The sequence below is a fragment of the Bubalus kerabau genome, chromosome 23 (assembly GCF_029407905.1).
Source record: "Bubalus kerabau isolate K-KA32 ecotype Philippines breed swamp buffalo chromosome 23, PCC_UOA_SB_1v2, whole genome shotgun sequence".
Classification (NCBI taxonomy): domain Eukaryota; kingdom Metazoa; phylum Chordata; class Mammalia; order Artiodactyla; family Bovidae; genus Bubalus; species Bubalus kerabau.
Window position 1 is genome coordinate 35672941 of NC_073646.1, and position 20670 is coordinate 35693610.

Below are 20670 nucleotides of genomic sequence, written 5' to 3' on the forward strand. Positions count from 1 at the left end.
TCTGAAAGGGGGAAGGTCTCAGAGGGTGGAACATGAGATGCCCGTTTTCTCTAGGAATGAGGCAGAAAACGGTGAGAGAGAGAAATGCATAGACGACTTGGGGGAAATGGAAACCCTTGTAGGGGGAGGGATGGGGCCGTTGTTTCATCAGAGGGCTTTCAAAGAGACGAGGACAGAATCAGGACCCCAGACGATGTCAGAGGGGGGAAAAGCCGTGGGTGACACGGAGAGCCTGCCGACCCTCTGGGAGCCCCACCTCGGGGCGGCGGGCAGCGCCCAGTCTCAGCCTCCACCACCCCGATACCCGAGGAGCAAGCCACTGGGTGTCTTGCTGGCTGTGCTTCTAGCCACGGAAAGCTGTGCCCCTGGTCCATGCTTCCCCTGCGCTTAACCACAGGAAGGGGGAAAGGGGCTCCCCCCACCCCGGCTCCCCTGGAGTGGGTCCTTAAGCCACAGCTGGACAGAAAAACACGGTTGCTCCGCAAGATGGTTTTGACCAACTTTGTAGGCAAGGAAAACAACAACTGTAACAAAAGCCAATGGAAACTTGTCAGCCCAGTGAGCCTTGCCAGAGACCTCTCTCACCCAAACTCAGGCTCGACCAGGCCTCCGCGCCCGCCCTGCCCCGGGGCTTCTGAACTGTCATGAACCCAGAAGTCTGACCGGAGGCTCTAGGAGGCTTTGGGGGAACCAAGCTTTGCTTTTTCTAAGTCTCCTCTACAGCTCCTCACACGAGCAAACTTCAAACCCCGGCGCTTCCTTAACATTGGGAGATTGTTTTGTTCATCAACTCGCTCGTTTTGAAAAGTGGGATGTGATGGAGACCACCAGTTTTTGAGCGGCTACTCTGGAGAGAGACAGCTGATTCAGAGAAACCCCCCTCTGCCCTCCGATCACATCCCCAAGACCCTTTGGGTCTCTGGGGGTGGGGGAGGGAGGGAGGCAGAAGACAGCAAAGGCTGGAGTGAAAGTCAGAAGCATTTATGGTAACAACAACGACACAAAATAACAATACACTCCTGATAAGTACTTAAAGGATTAACCTAATAATAAATAGAAGAGAATAGAAATATTTTTTAAACAATTTTTTTTTCTCAAGGAAATATCCTTTTATAATTATCCTCACGCACGCTGTGGGGAGGTGGCGGGGAGGGGGGGGGGTGTCAGTAGCAGTCGATCCATCTCAACAAGAAAAAGGTGAAGTGCTGGGAGGGACGCCTGTGGTCACACGCTCACTGGGGAGGGTTCTCAGCTGCCGAGTTGCAGCCCGCTCCACCTGCCCTGCTGCCCCAGCCAGAGGTTCTGGTGGGTGCCCGTGGGCCCTGTGTGACTAGCATGGTGGGCAGCAAGAGGCAGGTTGAGATGGGGTTGCGGGGCAGGGGCAGGGAGGCAGTGCTGGGGAGGCCCGTTTTCCCTTCAGTTCCCAAACAAAATGGAACTACAGTGAACACACTCGTCCTGCTCCTCCGCAACCTGAATCATCCTGGTCTAAAGCTTACTTTGAGTTCATTTGGTGTGCAATACGTTCTCTCTTAAAAATGAAGGGAAATGATTTCTATTGCACAGAGCTTTTTACACATAGTCATCTATTTAAGTGCTTTCTGTTTAAAGCAAGCTATGAGAACATAAAAAAGAAAGAAAGAAAAAAAAGGAAATGAAAAACGGAGGGGGGGGGAAAAAAGGGAACCAGAAAACAAAGGAGCCCCGTGCCACTTCAATCCGTCTTGCTGACTGGTATCTGGTTTTACCCACGGAAGTCCCAATGCTTCTGTATATACTGTGCTTCTGATTACTGTCCACAGGGGTGTAGCCACGACTTTGGAATATAAGGCACCTTTCCTTTCTGTTCACAGAAAGCTTGATACATAGCATACAGCATATTTTGTGGTAGAAATGAGAGCCTAAACACTACAGGAATTACAGTAACACAGACTTCTTTACATTATTGGATAAGCTATAATGATCCATGAAAAGCAACTCAAAGGTATTTTAAATGTTTAATAGCAAGGATGGGGAAGTGCACATTTATGCCTAGCCTAATGTCTTTCACTAGCCATTTTTTTTTTTTTTTTTTTAAAGGTTCTTCACCTACGATGCCCAACTTTTAAAGTTAGCATTTTGGAGGAGACTAAGCGCTTTGGAAATGTCTCGTTAAAGCTAAATGTCACTTCATCCAAAAATGAAAATGGGGAGTATGCCACTGACGGCAGGGACACAGTCTCTTTGGAGGGGAGGTGGTGTTGGAAGGGTGGTGGCAAGGCCTGGGCAGGCGAGGACAGTTCCCATCACGGACCGACGGTGGGGCGGGGCAGGGCGGGGGTGGGGAAGCTACATTTCCACCCTCTTCCCTGACCAAGGATGAGGCTCCCAGGCTGCTGGGGAAGGGCGGGCTCTGGGGTGGGGCTCATTTTATGCTCAGCTCCTCGGTCCTTACACCCCCTCCTCTGCTGCCTCCATCTGCACGCCCCACCACCAGAACGTTCTGGCCTCAGCTTTCTGTACACCTCTAAGCGTCTCACAGCCTCGATCTTTTGGGAACTTTAACTGGGAACTTCCCTTCCCTTCTTTTCCTGGTAGTTTTCATCTACCAAAAGGCAGTACAGAATCCGAATGGGAGTAACATTGTCAAATTGGACCATCCTCTTATCGAGCAGATGTACTGATGGGACTGACATTCACTGCACAGGGAAATAGATGAACACTGTGTTGGGAGTCCCAGGCTACCACCTGGCCACTTAGGGCAGGAGCTCTGCTTTGGGGTTCACAAAGGCTCCCCTAACACCATCAAGATGCAAAGAAACGGCAGCACCAGGGAGGGGGGCGGATTTCTAAATGTGAGCTCTTCCCAGTAAGCGCATCCAAATTCCTTCCACCAAGAGAACACTTTGGCCACCAGACTGGGTGGACCCACACCCAACCAGCAGCCCTAGGAGCTGGTTTTCTTCAGCACAGCACAGAAACTGGCCTATTCTTCGGGGAAGAAAGGGTCACATGCCTGAAGACTGGGCATGTGGGTTGGGGAAGGCCAAATCCTTTCCTGTCCTTGGATACTTCCCATGGAGACCTCACAGAAGGGCTGAGATTATAACTTCCTGGTGCCAGAGACAACAGAGCTCCCCAGTGCCAGGTGGGAATCCTGGGGAAGTGTCCACACGTGGCCATGGAGGGGCAGCCTGGGGCGAGGGAAGCGGCTCTGACAGATCTTAACAGCTGAGCAGGAATGGGCAGCGTGCAGGCGAGCCAGAGACAAGGCCCTGTGAGGCCCGAGGCCACCCCTGCCTGCAGAGGAAACAGCTGTGAGCGCTTTAGGAACAGGTGGAGGCCAAGAGGAGGATCCCTGAGCCTCGCAGAGCACAGCTGTCTGTCTGGGTTGTGCTCACAAGAGGGAAGCTGCCTGCCCACCAGGCCGAGCTACACTCATGGATGCCACACTTCTAGGTTTTCTCTTCCCAGATCCCACTTGCCTTGCAGTTCTGAGGGGTGTGGGGGGAGGTCCAGTGGGAGCGTGGTTAATGAGGTAGAAGGGGACAAATGAGTGTGATGACACGGGGGTGGGGAGGACATTCAGAGAGGGAGCCAACTTGCAGCCTGATGGGGAGTGGCTGCCCGCCCACCGCGGTCGCCAGGACCTTGCCTGGCTCCATCTCCCCTGAGCAGCTGGCTTACTGGCCTCAGAGGGGAGCGGCCCGGGATGGCTCAGGGCAGACTCTAGTTTTTTACAGGCCTGTCAAGAGGCGTCTGCTGTGGTGCATTTAAGGCAAAGGCTGTTGTCCCCCAGCTCAAGATCTAGGAAATCACCAACACTGTTTCACTGTGTGCTCAGCCCAGAAGGATGGGAGTGTTGCTCCCACTGGCTCCTCTGCTGTTTTCAGGGAGGTCTGTTTTCCTACCATCAGAGGAATGAAGAACATTGCATAGAAAGTCAACAGAGTTCAACGATCGCCCGTGCATGACAAGACACGAGTTCAGGGAGAACAAAGAAATCCAGGCCAACTTCAGGTGAGAAGGCACCTGCCTGCGGACAGAGCTGTCCCGTGACTCTCATCCCAACCTCTTAGGGCACAACTGCTGGGTGATCGATCTTAGGGTCGGTAGCGGATGCCAGAGCTTGCGTACAACCTGTCCTCTGCTTGGTCTGCTCACGGGGCTGTGGCAGCCCTGGGTATGGAGGCATTTGGGTGTCTCCTTCCTCCTGGGGCTAAGGGCAGCTGGGGAGGGTCTCTCACAGCCAGAGGGAGCACAGAGGAACACTTCACCCAAAGCTCTGTTGCACTCTGGGTCTGGACCACCAACCAGCACATCTGGCTTTTAGGGAGACACAAAGATGCCCAAAGGAGGAAGACAGATGAACAGGGAGGCATTTGTGCTTTGGAAGTATAGGGAAACTGTCCTAGGGAGGCCATGAACTCTTATCTTTCTGCCTTGGTTACTGGCCTAGACATAGTGGCCATGACTTGGGAGTAGTCATACAAGTCAGGATCCTGGCAGATCCTGGGGATGCCTCCGCAGTCTCCTGACCACAAGCTACCTTGTGTCCCGATGTTCTTCGGGCAGGTAAGCTCCGAGGAAAACCGAGTTGGAGTTAGATGGCTGTGGTAATCCTTCCTAAAGAAGGGCGACCTGCTAGACAGAAATCACAAGACTCATCCAGAAGTTCAAGACAAGAGGCCTTGTCTGGGAGCCAGGAGATGGGAGTGAAGCCACGCCCCTTCTACCTCAGACACCCAAGAGAATGTGGGCAGGAACCAAAGGTCAAGAGGCTGAACTTGAACACTGATTGTATGCGGAGCCTCCACTTAGCCAGCTAAGTAATGGCAAAAACCTTAAGTTATGAACACTGCCTCCAATTAACAAAAAGAAGCCATTTAAAATGGTATAATGGAGCTTGTAATTAAGTGTTAGTGTTTTCTACGGAACCGTGTTCCCCAGGGGAGAGGTACAAATCAGCTTTTTAAACTGATGGAGCGGAAAGAGGAAGAGGTTGGCTGCCTGTGGGAGCTACTGCTTGGAACGCCAGCCAGCGGGAAGGTAAAGCCCATGGAGGGGATGCTGTTCAAGGCACTTGAATATTGCTTATCAAGATGAAAGATCAACCCTTGGACTCAGACTGAGGGGCACAAAGAGGAGGGGGACACCCCATCCCAGGTTTCTGTTATTTAGTGGCAGCTCTTATAAGTATTACAGTGACAGCTTAAACACAAGAGATCTAGGACTAGGATCGCAATTAAAAAAAATAATAAATAGAGAAAGAATACAAACACGGAACTGCAAGCAAAATTTAACCAACTGATTGTATCGAGCACCCAGATGTAAGTCTGGCAAAAAAAGACAGAATGGAAATCAACAATAACCTAGTTTTAAAAAAAGAAACAAAACCAACAAAAATGACTAAATTGCCTGGAAGAGCCAAAGTGGCTGTTTTAGACGTTACTATTTGGCCACAAGGATGGACAGATTTATACTTTTAATCAGTTTCTTCGATTTAACTCCTTAGTAAATAACAGTCATGCCTTTAAAGCGAAAACACTACCCTGGCGTTCCCTGTTAACGCCCTGCTTTTCGTTCTACTGAAAGTTGGGTATTTGGAGACTCATCACGTGATGACAAAATTCCTCCTTGAGGTTTTTGTGGAGAGGACACCACAGCACTGTCAGGGGCTCTGCTACTCACTGTCCTGAGGGTCACGGATGCAAACGCCCTCTTCTCAACGCACCTGGATTCAGCTAGATGGGAATCCATTTTCCCCCTAAGCTCCTCCGTGTTGAATTCTCTGCTCACTGAACCAGATTTCAAATTCAGAATGATATGAAACCATCAAAAGACAAACGGCCTGCCTCCCAGCCTCCTAGAGCCTTCTGCAAACTTCTTCTTCATGAAAAGGCATTGTCTTTAGTGTAGTGACTCTTAAATTTGTGAAAAACTTGAACTAAGTGCTGCAGTTGCAGGTTAAAAGACTGTAAATGAAATACATAATTTCTAAAACGTCATGCAAGAAATGTGGTTTCACATCTTACAGTCAAAGTCCTACAAGTTAATTAATACAAGCACACTGAGGTGTAATAGCGGGAGCATACCTTTAAAATTAGAACTCCCTCCCACCCCCCCAAATCAAAAAAAGGTAATATTAATTAAACTTAAGAAATAATGAATGCACCATTAAAATGTCATCCAAAGATGTTGACCTAAGACAAAGGTTTCAATGATACACAATACGGTCAAAAAGGTTTCAATCAGTAATATACAGTATGACAACTACATCTTGTAAATTATACCCAATACTGCCGGCAGTCTATCCCTCTAAAGAATATTTGCCCCTTTCATCCCTTCCTAACAATCAGATAATAAAATACAGCACCTATAAATAAGCAAAAAAAAATATATATATATACCGAAATCATCTATTGTTAGTTTAAAGATATGGCAATAAAGGAGTCTAAATTAGCAAACTTGTAGAAGCCATAACTGATAAAACAGCTTATTGAAAAAAGGTGGCAGTAATGCACTCTATGTGTGCACAGGTACTTAAGAAAATACACAGACGTATAAAATTGCACACACGCACACACGCACACTTTCATCCACCTCTGTTCTCACGCATATACACATAGACGACAGGAGGAATCAGAGACAAGTTAGACTTTGATTTGTACTTAGACTGCCCTAAACTGTGCATAAAAAGAACGTTCCAAGAGGCAAAATGAATGGAGGGCCAATGATCTGGTCTGGAAGTGAAGAGCATCAACGTTTTGGTGTGAGACTACGGGGGTGGGAGCCGAGCCCAGACTGCCACGTTCTCTCTTCTGCAGGGAAGGAAGGAGGCTTCCCACGACGTCAACAGTCATCAGTGCTTGTGGTGGGAAGAAAGGGAGAGATAGAGAGACAGAGAGAGAGTTATGCGCGTGCTTGGGCGCACGCATGAGCCCTGCCCAGGCCCAGGGAGTGGCGTCCCCTGGTGGGGCTCAGTCCATCAGGTGCCCGGGAGAGTGGTGTGAGGTGTGGTGCCTTCTGTGTCACGGAAAGACTGCTGCCTACGAGGGGTGAGGGGCCCCGAGGGGCCCCAGATCTGCCTGCGGCGACCTTCGCGGCCTACACTTTCCTCCTTTCTTTCAACGCTCGCACATGTGCAAGACGCACTAACACAGACATAAGACACCATAAATTAAACAAAATGAACGGGTACATGCTACAGTTCTAACTTGTCTCCTACACCTCCAAGATATGAGGTCTGATCAGCGTGCTCTGCGGTTAGAGGTTAAAAAGCAGATTATAAAATACCTAGATTCGGATCTTTTCTTTTTGTCCTGATTTGGCCTAGAATGGAGTGTATTAAACAAACCCTGGTCAGCAAAAGCCCAGAGTCAGTTAAAGCTATGGATCAATGTGCACTACATGTCAGGATTCTATTCACGTACAAGAAAACACTACGTCAGCTACCACAAAATCAGATATTTTCCTGATGTGACTTTTCTTGTTAAAAAATATGTGGAGTAAATGTGTTTTACTTTAATTCAAAGTTTCAAAGGAGAAGATTCTTTACTTGAAAATATTTAGGAATCCAAACTAGTGTGTTTAGAGTCGGTTTGACTGTGCAATCTCTTAGTGGCAACTGAACAGCTACAAAAACTTTCTTTTTTAAATTTTTTTTCTGAAAAATCCCCCCCTCCCCTTTTTTCCTGGTTTAAGAAGATAATAGTGTATTATCGCTCTGAAGCCATTAGATGGCAGATAAAAAGCCCCCTTTCAATATGTGGGTTTGATTTTTTTTTTTTTTAAAGCCCACACGAAAAGAGGAGGGCGCAAGGCAAAGCTGTAAGAGTTATTCCAGAACCTGTGGAAATCACTTAGGGCAATAAAAAAAACACTTCAGGGTACAAAAAAGCTCGACTACACATTTCCGTTTTCTTCCTTGAAAACACGACATAGATTGGGCTTAATGCTCCTTTTGTTTTCTATATGCACCTTGGCCTATGGCGATTTTGCCCTGTGGCCCGCAGGGCGGTTAAGTGCGCAACACGGTCCCGGCCGCGGAGTCGGCGCCCGCCCCTCTGCCCGGCCCGGTTCGACCCAGCTCGGCCAGACTCGGCCCGGCCCGGTCAGGCTTGGCCCGGCCCGGCCAGACTCGGCCCGGCGCGGCGCGGCGCGACGGGCGGGCGGGCGGCGCCCTCTCAGAACTCCCATTCGATGGGTTCCTCGCGGCTGGCAGCCTTCTCCAGGCGGTGGATTATGCTGTTCAAGTTCGCGGCCTTCTTCTTCCTCAAGGGGTTGTCTCGCGAGTCCCTGGCGCCCGCCGCCTCTGGGAGGCCGAAGAGGCTCTGCAGCGAGCTGGGTCTGCGGGCGGCCGCGGGCGCGCTGGTGCTTGGCAAAGCGGAACTCCTGTCGGCGCCGTCCCGGGCCCGGCAGGGGCCCTCGCCGGGCGGGGCGGCTGAGGTAGCGGCGTCCTCCCCGGCCGCGGGTGCGGCGGCGGCGGGGTTTGGCACGGGCCCCGGGCCGTCCGCGGGACCCTCGGGTGGCGGCGGCGGCGCCCGGGGCCGGCCTTCGTCGGCGGCGGCGTCCGGGACCGGGGTCCCCGAGGGCGGCGGCTCTGCCTTCTCCGCCGGCCGCGGCGCCTCCTCCCGCTCCTCTGGGGCCGCGGCCGCCTCGGCCGGCCCTCCCTGAGACTTGGCGGCGGCCGCGGGGCCGCCCGACTCTTCGGCGTCCGCGGCGCCTGGGCCCTCGGCGGCCTCCACGCCGTCGCAGCTGTCGCCTTCTGAGCTGGGTGCGGCCCGGCCGCTCCGGGCGGACGGCGAATCGCTGGCCCCGGCCTGGCCCTGGCTCCCGGCCTGAATCTCCTCAATGAACAGTTCTCTGCGGATCCGAGACCTACAAGACACAAGCAGCGGGGGAGCCGTCAGGGGACCTCTGTGCACGGGTTCCCTGTGTCCCTTCCCTCGCGGCCCAGGCCTCCTGCCATCTCTGTCCACTGCCCGACATCTCACTCCCACCGGCCTAACAGCCGCTCAGGCTCCTGCGTTGAGCTCTCCTGCAGAGTAGAGCCCCTCTTTACAGCCACCCCATTCTCCCCAGGCAGGAGCCAGCAACCCTCCCAGCTGAAAGTTTCCCAGGCTTGGGGCCTCTGAGTAACCCGTCCTTTGGTTGGAATGCCAGTCTCCTCTTCACTAGGAGGGACTGCCAACATTAATGGCACAGCAAGGCCCTGTTCTTTGCACACCCACACCTAGCACTGGTGCTTGGTGTACAGCCATAAGGCGGAATGAATTCATACAAGGAGATAAAGTATGAATGGTAACCATTGCCTCCCCCTCTGGACCTCCTGAGAGAGAGCCAATTATTAGATAGTGCCCAAAGTGAAAATCTTCAGTGTCGAGCTCTGAGCCACAGGTCAGAGTCTCCGGTCAAGGCTGAGGTGGGATTCTATCAATTTGTGTGATTAAATTTCAACTAATTCCGTCCTCTAAAAGAGGACCAGGGAAGGGTCACTTTTGACCAATCAGGAGGGAGATCAAATATGTGCTCCAACACATACACCATGTTTTAATTAAGCTGAGTTCAGCCTACAATGGAAAGTGTGCTTCACTAGGAGGAAATAGCTACAGAAGGGCCCAGGCCTTCCCTATTTTGGAGCCCTTGGTGATGTCATGAAAGGGCTTTTGTTAAATCTTTTGTTTTGTGTCAGAATTTCTCTTCCTATCATGCTCACAGTACTTGGTTCGATCAGAAATCTCTCTAGGTGTTTCTTCCTAAAAACCTCTGATCATGAGCCAATTGTCAGTGGAAAAGCATCTTCAGGGAAATTAGCACCAAGTCCAATGTCTTGCAGAAACAGCCTACAGAAAGCCCTGGGGTCAGGCATGTGTGAAGATATTTTCTGCAGTGTGTATAACTCAATAAAGGTGACATTTTTTGAGAACCCATGGTATGCCAGGTCCTGTGCTGGATGTAGGGAGGTTGGAGCCAGGGAGAATTCGGCTATAGTTTAGTCCAGTATATCACAAGTCAGGTCATGGTTATCTGCTACATGGTTTTTTGCTCCATACAAAGGGTGAACTTTGACCCTTGTCCTGAAGATGATCCCTGAGCCAAAGCTGCAGGGGGAGGTCCTGAAGCCCCCCCAGAAGTTCCCAGGAGGTAATGGAAGACTTTCCTCCTTCCTGGGGGCTACTTTGGGAGCCTGTGAAATGGTAATTCCCATCAACAGATCCCTGGGCACTTTGCTAGGAGGATGAACCTGCACTTTGCTGGACTTCAAGCCCCTTAACAGCTAAAAAACACCCACTAAGGTGAACACTCAATCCCATTCCACCCTGGCTGGGGAAGGCTAGATGGGCAGCTAAGGCTTTGGTCTGATCCAGGCCACAGGTCCATCATGGACTAACCGGAATCCCAGGGGCAGCCTGGCTCAGAATAGAGCATAGGCTTTTTGGAACCAGGCAAACCTGGGTTTGAAATCTGGCTTGTCATTACTAGCTACAAAACTTGGACAAATTCCTTAAGCTTTCTGTGCTTCAGTTTTCTTATCAGAAAAGTATGGAAAAGAGTGTCTTCCTTGCAGAGATGTTATGACTAAATGTTGGGTTTTTTTGTTGTCGTTTTCTTTTTTTTTTTGGTTACGCCACATGGCATGTGGGATCTTAGTTTCCCAGTCAGGGACAGAACCCACGCCCCCTTGCAGTGGCAGGATGGGGTCTTAACCACTGGACCACCACGATGAAATATTAAATATGGGACACAAAGTAGACCAAAAAAAAAGGAACTATTTTTCTATTTTTACCACCCAGCTACCTTTTGAATGACAAAGTCCTTGTTATAAGTGCTAAGGCTGAGACAGAAGGGCTGAGGGACCGGGAGGGACAACTTCATGTCCAAGACCTGGGATGGAGGCTGTGACCCTCACTGGCTAGAATTACACGTATGACGTTTAAACATTTACATGTATGACGTGTAAAATGGGGCTGGCAGCTCTGAATTCAACTGCAGGTGGGAGGAAATATGAAATAACATCTATAAAGTTCTTGGCTCAGGGACTGGCACATGTTACGCACTTAGCAGATAAGAGGCGTCACCCTTCTCAGCCTAGACTAGTCTCTGTGTCCCTGAGGAAGATTATCTTTTGGTCTAGAAAGACCAGGTCCCAGAAGCAAATCTGGTTTTCAGACAAGTCATGCAAGGCTGACAGAATGCTGTGGTTTTTAGGGCTTGGAAGAGTTTCTGCTGGGTGGACCTGTTCTCCAGGAGAGCAGGTGTCCTGCCTGGGCTATGTTGTTCTGGTGTTCCTGGGTAAATGGTCACCTTAGAATACTTCTGATGGCCTTAGAGTAAAAGAAGAGGAAGTAAAATTTTGTTTATTTTTTGATGGGGGTAAAAATCAACCCCAAGCATTTACTCCCTATGGGTTCGAGTGGTGCAGAAAAAATTAAATCGACTTCTGTTTAACTCCTGCGGAAAGAACCTAAGAAACTGCCTTTTTGACCACAGGTCCTTAAAAATTGGTGTATTATTTCTCTAGGATAAAAATCTCAAAAGTGAGATGGCTGGGCCAAAAGATCTGTGCTTATTTAATTTTAATAGAAACTGCAAAATCACTTTCTAAATTATTAGTAATAATCCACTCCCCTACAAATACTATATTTCTGCCACTTTTCTGCATCTTCACCAGATACTGGGACACGTTCAAAGATTTGCCAAGTGGTAACAAAAAAGTGGAATGTTGTTTTTATTTTAGATTTCTAAACTATTAATCTAATTGATCATTTTTTCATATATTAGCAGTACCTATTTCTTTTCCTATGAAATGCCTATTCATATTCTTTACTAATTGTTCAGTAGGATTTTAAAAATCAATTCCTATAAAAATGGACAGAGGAACACTTTATTACATGTATTGTAAAATATTCACTTTTTCCCAGTCTGCTGTGTTTGTTTTGGGACTTTTTGATATCTTGAATCCTGTCATTTTCTGCTTTCATATAGTCAAATATAGCTATTTTTACTAGATGGTTTTAGGTTTTCCTATATTTCTAATCTTTATAAAAAAATTCTTAGTACCAAGTAATAAAAATATCTTGGAAAAAAAAAAAAGGAAGGGATTTCCCTGGTGCTCCAGTGGTTAAGAATCTGCCTGCCAAAGCAGGTGGACACAGGTTCGATCCCTGGTCCAGGAACTAAGATCTCATATGCTGTAGGGCAACCAACCCCCTGTGACACGAGTACTGAGGCCCAGGCGCACTAGGGACCACACACCACAACTAGAGAAGGCCCACAGACAGCAACAAAGAGCCCGCGAACTACAACGAAGACCCAGCCCAGCCCCAAACAAATAAACAATAAATAAACTTTTTTTAAAAAAGTAACTGCTTTCTTGTTTAGGAATTAAACACATTCAGTGCCTGTGTGCTGCTGTATGCTCATCCTTATGTGAAGTGCTATAGGACCTACCAGGTGAGCCGGTCTGTCTTGAGCATTTAAGGGAAGAGCTGAAGCCGTGGAAAGAGGGCTGGCTCAGCTGGAATCTCTGCACTTTTCCTTTGGGTGGTCTTAGGTGAGGGACTTCAGTTCTTTGGGCTTTATGCCATTCCTAGCGACCTGATGCCACTTCTTATCCAACCTATTCTGTGACTTATAAAATTCTTCTCTAGTTCAGTTCTTTCAATACCCTGCACACATCATACCTCTTCTAGGATATTCATCCAGATTTCTGCAGGTGAGACTGGTCTCTGCCCTTGGTTCTACCACTGGACTTACCAGCCTGCTTTGTTGTGGAGTGTATTTGACAGCATTTATTGAGCACCCATCTACTCTAGGTCTGGATCTGAGCTCATGACTAAGCTTTGAGGTTCCATGGCTCTTCTTCCCATCTCCGCCTTCTCTATAGTTGGATTTGTTTAAATGCTCAAATCAGGCATCTCCACAATGACCAGCTGACCATCATGTGATGGCATTTCCATGGGGGTCAGGAGGCCAGCTGGGAAACCTGAAGAGCGTGTGCCCTGGCCAGGAGGAAGTCACTGCCTCTCAACTGAGGCCTGCAGGGGGATCTGGGAAAAAGGTGGCTCCCAGCAGGGCGGGGAGAAACGGCTTTGGAGATGTTTTGTGTGACTGACAGCTCCTTTACCCAGATTTTCAGCAGTCTACAGCTTCATGCCCCTCCTGTCCAGGGTTAGGATACTTCATTAAATTGGATGTGACTTGAAGAAGACTTGAAAGCGCACATTCAAATGCACCTCTGTGTCTGGAAAGTGAAAACAGGATTGCATAACACCTGGCAAGGAGAGGCTCTGGGGAACCTCTGCCCACGTTTCCATTCACTCGCCTTCACTGTACTTGTTTACTGCTCTTGAAGTTTCCTTCCGTGTAGAGGGAGCTCCACTCTTGCAACTGCTGACCTCGCTCTGCTTCTGTTTTTATCTGATTGGTAAATTTAGGAGTGAATAAGCTGGTTGTGCTCAGCTCATGTACTTTCTTTGTCTTCTTGGGAGCCAGCCCACACATGGTGAGGCCTGCCTGGGGCCAGTGCTGCCTTGATGGATAAACTGGCCTGGTTTTAAGAGTCAGGTAGCAGGTCTATTGGGCTTCCCTAGTGGCTCAGTGGTAAAGAATCTGCCTGCAATGCAGGAGACCCAGGTTCAATCCCTGGGTTAGGAAGATCCCCTTGGGGAGATCATGGCAACCCACTCCAGTACTCTTGCCTGGAGAATCCCATGGACAGAGGTGCCTGGCAGGGTATAGTCAATGGGGTCGCACAGAGTCAGACACGACTGAATCGACTAAGCAGTAGCAGCAGTAGGTCTAGTTGGCTCTCACACTAAGCTATATCTGTTAACATAGCCTTCATTGGTGATAAAGGTATTATTTTGGCTCCCATCTAATATTTAAGCATTTTCCAGTTTGTTCAGAACCTGGAAGTTTCGTTGGGCCCTGTCAGAAATTCCAGCAGAACCTATCTGATAAGGCAGGGCCACTTTTGAGACACAACTCCTCCCTCTGGCCCCTGGCTGTCTGGGCTCTTCTGCTGCCCGCTGCTCACCTGCACTGACTCTTCACAAGCACCTGTCGCCTTGGTATCCCAGGAGCACCTACCCCGTTCTGTTGAGCCTGAGAGAAAATGATGTTATGACAGGAACCAGCGATTGAGATGGCCATGTACACGGCATTCAATGGGCCTGATTCTCCATCAGACCACTGAGAATTCTCCGTTTCTAGCAGCAGGGAGTCTTGGTTATACGGGTGATCAACAATTCATTACCTGTCAGTGGATTTCCATTATCTAATCCAAACATTTTACCCTGTCCCTTTTTCTGCACGAGTGCGCTGGGCCCTTCCCTGCTCAGGTAAGTTAGTTAACCCCTCTGAGCTTTATGTTCTCATCTATAGAATGTGGTCAGGACTGTATCTTATATAGTTGTGAGGATCAAGTGATACAGTGCTAGTTAAAACCTGTAGCTCAGTGTCTGTGGACCTAGTAGATGCTCAATAAATCTTCAAGAACTCATGACTTTCCCCAAAGAAAGGGTCTTACACTACTTCATTTATTTAATTACAAAATGAATCAAACTAATTTGGAAAACACCACTAGAAAAGACCTTGAGAAAGCATAAGAAAATCCCTAGATACATGCTCACTATTGTGGAACCAAGAATGACTACACTCTCCCCTTTTTTTCCAACTATTTTTTTTTTTTCGGTCATGCTGCATAACATGTGGGATCTTAGTTCCCCAACCAGGAATTGAATCTACACTCCCTGCACTGAAAGCAGAGTCTTACCCACTGGACCGCCAGGGAAGTCCCATACACTCTACCTTTTCAACGATAGCACTGAGAAGAGACTTTTTCTGGTTACAGAAGACACGGATTGTCTCTACCTGTATGACTCTCCATCTTTGGGAGTTTAAAATGCCAATAAAAAGAAAAAGCCAACTAACTGAATACCAAGTTCTCAGCCCCCAGAATGCCCTCCCATGCGCAGTGAATGGCTGGTCTCTTCCTGAGGGCTGGATGTGCGTTCCCGCAGAGCTGTGACTGACTGGGCTGAGAGCAGGACCATACCTGTAATTGTGGAACCAGTTGATGACGGTGCTGGTTTTCAAGTTGAGCTGGGTGGCGAGTTCTTCGATGGTTTTTGGTGACGGGTATGGCTTTTGCTGATATGCTCGTTTCAGAGCTTCTTTCTCTTCGGGGGCCAGCACTACTCGGGGTTTCTTCAGCTGGTGCTGGGGCTGGGGGCTGGCGCCCTGGCTGTAGTCGATGCCGACGGACGGGGGCTCACAGGGCTGGCTGTCGCTGACCGAGCTGTGCCGCCGCTTCATGTAGGCTGAGGGAGGGAGAGACATCAGACTGAGGGGCGGGCCCAGCGGGGAGACCCGCCCAGGCCGCCCAACACCCCTGCTCCACGGCACACCGTCCACTCCTGGTTACTTCTGCGTGGATCGTGGCAGCTCCCTGCTCTTCTGAGAGCATCTCAAAACGCTTGGACTAGAACCATTCTGAAACCCAGCACACACTCATCAAGGACCTGCTCTGCTGTAAGGGGAGGTCCCTGTGTGTCCCTGCGTGACTCATGGTTCAGTGGGGACACTGAGAAGTATACAGAGAGATGACCCCAGCGGGGTGCACCCAGGCACCCCATGGAGGCAGGCTCTGAGGGGGAGCACTCAGCCCTGCCTGGGGAGGGCATGGGGGAGGCAACCAGGGGACATGATGTTTGAACTGAATCTTGAAGGACAAAGAAGGATTAAGCAGAAAAAAACTGGAGTGAGATAAAAGACGGCAGGAGGCCACTCCAGAAAGCAGGAATAGTGTGTGCAGAGACACAGGTAGGAAACAGCATGGTCAGAGTGTGTCGTGTGGGTGCATGCATGTGGAGGAGGGGGAGTGGAGATGCTGGACCTAAAGCTGGAGAGATGGGTGGCCAGGGGAGGCTGCAAATTTGGACTTTACCTTGAAAGCAGGGGGAAGAGACACAAAGATTCAATAAAGGGAATGAGGTGATGAGCTCTCTGTTTCTTAAAGGCTACCTGGCAGTGGCTTGGAGGATGGACGGAGGACGAAGGACTGGAGGGAAGATGCTCAGTGGGGAGGGAAGGAGGACAGAGATGTAGACGAAGGCAGTGGTGACGGGGTTGGAGAAAAGCACACAGATGGTTTCACTGTGAGAGGCAGAACTGATGGGGCTTGGGGATCGACTCAGCGAGGGACTAGAGCAGATGGAGCTGGGGACGGCTCCCTGGCCTCAGGCGTGGGAGGTGAAGGGGGCACTGGTGTCTCTGGACTGGGTACTGTGGGAGGAGCAGATTAAGGGGAGAGGATGAGGGGTCATCTTGGAAACGTGGAGTCTGAGGGCTCTCTGGGTCATCCACAACGAGATGGTCTGTAGGCAGTTAGAAAGACAGGTGTGAAGCTCAGAAGAATGGTCTAAGCTGGAGAGCGGAACCTGGAACCACTAGAATAGAACTCGTAGTAAAGTCAATGACCCTGACGAACTGACGGACAGAGAAGGGCGGAGAAGGAATCCTGGAAAACACTCACATGCAGATGATAGGCAGGAGGCAGCAGCCGTGAAGGATGCAGAGGGATGGGAGGCCAACCAGGAGACGGTGGTGAGGAAGGGATGAGTGGGGAGGGAGGGTCCCCGAGACAGTGCTACAAAAATCAAAGTCCGACAAGGATCCAGGATGTCCTGGTGCTAAGTGATTAGGGCGAAACTGGAGACCATGGTGAGCAGATATAGCGGAGTTGTGAGAGGAGAACCCAGACTGCAGTGGGTTTAATAGTGAACATGAGATGAGAAAATGGAGGTAGTGGGCAGGAGTTACTATTCTAAGATGCCGAACTGTAAAGGAAAAGTGAGACACAGGATGGCTTCTAGAAGGGAAGTCCAGGGCTGACGGTGGGCCTTTAAAGACGAGAGGGAGCTGATGTTTCCAAGCTGAGAAGGGAGGAGACAGACAGCTGGTGCTCCAGGTGATGTGTGTGAGATGGGCCAGGAGTGGGCGGGAGGGAGGGAAATGGGGGGTAGACACCCAGACACACTTATAGGGACTGAGGTGGGGAGAGTTGATGGCCTTGGTTTTCTTCATGAAGTACGAAGGCAGGAGGAAAGGCAGCTCTGAAGAGCTGGGAACAGAGTCTTGGAGAGAGGTGGGAGAGAGACGGTGGTGGGGGTGGAGGGGAGGGATGGTGGGGGGGAGAAGCACAGAAGACCCTGCTGAAAGGGGAGAGATGGATCTGAGGTGGCACCAACCCCTGTGGGTCCCAGGTGCCAAGGATGATTTTGTGTGAAGACGGGCAGGACACTGCCCCCAGGCTGGGGTTTGCAGAAGGGTGAAGAGTGGAGAGTTGTGTGATAGAGTGCTGCAGCCAGCGGGTTCAGGGGGTCTGAGGAAGGAGAGAGAGCAGGAGAGGGTGTGCTTCTGGGGGGAGCCTGGGAGGGGTTATCCCAGCTCGGGAGGCCGTCCGGGCCCACTGGGATGAACAGACAAATGTGGAAAGATGGGCAGATCAGTGAGGAGGCACCTGAATTTAAGCTTTGAGAGGCAGAGCAGTTATGGGTGATGATGAAATTTGGGGAACCAAGGGTTGAGGGGGTCAAACTACTTGTGGCTCGGGTGCTGGACAGGTCAGAGGGGTCATAACATTCCCCTGGATGCGGCAGCACGTGGGCATGGAGGAAGGCAGGAAGGCAGTGATCCATGGGCCATAGTCTTGAAAAAATGTGGGGAGTGAGTGAGAAGTTGGGGGATGGAGAAGAGAAGGAGCTTTGAGAAAGCCTGTAGGACTTTCAGATCTTGGAGGAGGTGGGGCCTGACCCAGGAATGGAGGAGTGGCTGGAGCAGAGCTCAGAGCTCGGGATCGCTCAGCCCACCCCAGAAGGCACAGCGGCTGGGGGGAGGTGAGGGGTGGACATACGCTGTTCATGTGTCTTCACTGTGGAATAGGGTTAGGAGGGCGGTGGGGAGCCGGCTGAGAGCAGGCTCAGGGACTCGGGTGCAACTATCACCTGAGGGTGTGCAGAGTGGGCTGCAAGGTAAATGGGGGTGATTCCTGGATTTTGAGTTGTCTGCTCTACCAGGGCTGTCTGTGCTTCGCCTGCTCCTCTCTGAGGTTACGTGTTATTAATCACTGTGCTTCCGGTTAAGAACTGTTTGGATTTCAACAGTTTGGATGAATCCTCCACAGAGGTCATTCTAGTGAATTTGGAATATGGTCTGAAAACTCCTTAAAACTTCTTAAAACTGATGGGATATGAGTGTATGTATGTGTGTGCATGCGCTCAGTTATGTCCGACTTTGGGACCCCGAGGACTGCAGCCCGCCAGGCTCCTCTGTCCATGGGATTTTCCAGGCAAGAATACTGGAGTGGGTTGCCATTTCCTTCTCCAGGGGATCCTCCCCACCCAGGGATCGAATCCAAGTCTCCTGCATTGGCAGGCGGGTTCTTTACCACTGGTGCAACCTGGGAAGTCCCAGTGGAATATGAAAAAGTGTTATTAAATTGAGACAGCATGGAGTGGTCAGGACGGCAGTATCTGTCAGCAGCAGCAACAGCGGCTAACACCTGTCATCTAATCTTCATAGTTATGCTATGGGAGAGAGACCAGTGACATCCCTATTTACAGACGGGAAAGCTGAAGCCTAGAGAAGTTCAGTGATTCGCCGCAGGTCACACGGCTAGTAAGTGTCAGAACTGAGGTTGGCCTAAGTGTGTTCTGGGCAGCTCTGTGCCCATCCCACCTGGCCAGATGGTGGCCAGAGCCCCCACCCCCTGGTCAGGGTGCAGGAGCAGGGCTGGGCTGTGTCCACGGGCGCCACAGGAAGCCTGGGAGCTTCAGCAGTACTGACGCTCGGGTCTGCAGTGTCACAGAGGACTGTCAGGGCCCCTCAGTAGCCTTCAGGGAGGGGGGCCCAGCCCTCCAGCTGGCTGAGGCTGTGTGTGTGTGTGCGTGCATGTGCTTGGAACTGTGTGAACAGGTTGGTTCAGGGCTGTCTCATGAAGGGAACAGAAAGCAGAGGGCAGACTAGAGCAGAGAGAGGGGTTTACAAGAAAGAAAGGAGAGCAATGAAAGATCGCGATAAAGGGAGAAGCAGCAGAGCTCCGTGGAAGAGGAGGGAGCAGGGCTTCCAAGGGAACCCTGCAGCTTGCACTGCCTGGCGCAGAATGTTTAATCTAGGTTAGACTGGGGCGGGGGCGGGGACACAACTTATTTTCACGTATTTTAAAGGGATACAAATTATTTGAATAACTCTCATTACTGAGCACTTCTATGCGCTGGTTGTTATACGAGGTACATTCTAATCCTTACAGCCGGAAAGTATTCTCTTCATGTTACAGATGCAGGAACTTAGGCTAGGGAGTTACTTAAGGTGCCATTCTATGATTAGAACTCAGACAATGGGAGAGACAAATCTCCTCCCAAAATGAATGTGATAAGAGTCAGAGGCCAGAAAGAAACGGGCCTGGTCTGTTCCGCCAGACCCCTCGGGTTGGGCGGGTAACCGACAGTCTATGGAAATCACAGGAAGTGCTGGGCACAGGGTCACCCACTGTTGTGTCCGAGGGGTCAGATGCCTCCCGCTGGGGCTGGTCAGTGAGCAGCCCTGCTAGGGTGAGAGACAGGGGGCCCAGCTGCTTAGGGACTTTGGGATGCAGAGGGGCCTGGGCCCAGTGGAACAGTAACTCTTCTGTGACACAAGGTGGCGCCGAGAGCCTGTGCAGGAGACGGGTGGCGGCTGAGGAGGCCCCCGGAGATCTGTCTGGGGGTGCCTGGGTCCTGCTCTGCTGGCCCAGAAGGAGGGGCACAGCAGGGAGCAGTGGGCCCAGGGCTCATGCTCAGGAGGTGGCCATCAGGAGGGTGTTGCCTTCTGACAGAGGGCACACAGCTTTAAAGCTGCCTAGGCAAGCACTGGTGAGTTGCTAAAACCGTGAAATGGATATCCTGGATTCATGATACCATTCCCTCTACATTTATGTCTGCAATTTCCCAGGATAAAAAATGAAAAAGTTTTTGTTGGGGGGGGCGGGTGACACAGCACCAAGCCTCTGGAGCTTGGCCCACGGCTGTAGCCTGTGGCAGGGCCTTGGTTGGCCATTGAAGGCAGGTAGGGCAGGAGTCCACCGGATGGCCCTGGCTGGCATGCAAGCCGATGTGTAGGCTTGTGGTCCCGGTATAGCTGGCACAGGGCATAGGGCAGCAGAACAATCTGAGAGCATCGGCTGTGAAGCCTGACAGCCCAAGTTTTGTTGTTGTTCAGTCGCTCAGTCGTGTCTGACTCTTTGTGACCCCATGGACTGCAGCACGCCAGGCTTCCTTGTCCTTCACCATCTCCCAGAGTTGGCTCAGACTCATGTCAGTGATGCCATCTACCCCTCTCATCCTCCGTCGTCCCCATCTCCTCTTGCCTTCAATCTTTCCCATTATCAGGGTCTTTTCTAATGAGTCAGCTCTTCCATCAGGTGGCCAAAGTATTGGAGCTTCAGCTTCAGCGTTAGTCCTTCTAATGAATATTCAGGGTAGATTTCCCTTAGAATTGACTGGTTTGATCTCCTTACCGTTCAAGGGGCTCTCAAGAGTCTGGGTTCTTGCTTACACCAACTTGAAATCAGGCAAGTCTCATAATGCCGGAGCCTCATGTTTCCTGGATAACAACATCTGTATGACATGGAGTGATGTGAGCTGAATG

General features: G+C 50.6%; 1 protein-coding gene across 10 annotated transcripts in view; it reads right to left on the bottom strand.

Moving 5' to 3' along the window:
- Positions 1 to 20670, bottom strand: part of CUX1 (cut like homeobox 1) — a 349990-nt gene that overhangs the window by 17296 nt on the left and 312024 nt on the right. The window contains exons 23-24 of one of the 10 annotated variants that reach the window (XM_055562788.1): positions 15041 to 15305; positions 6114 to 8859 (exon numbers count right to left, since the gene is read on the bottom strand). The exons of 4 other annotated variants lie outside the window; for them this stretch is intronic. In XM_055562788.1, the coding sequence (XP_055418763.1) occupies positions 8166 to 8859; positions 15041 to 15305 (959 nt within the window). In that variant the 3' untranslated portion in view covers positions 6114 to 8165. Of the gene's footprint in view, positions 1 to 6113; positions 8860 to 15040; positions 15306 to 20670 lie in introns of those variants that run through there. 5 more of the 10 variants (XM_055562791.1, XM_055562787.1, XM_055562790.1 and 2 more) reach the window with 5 other exon arrangements.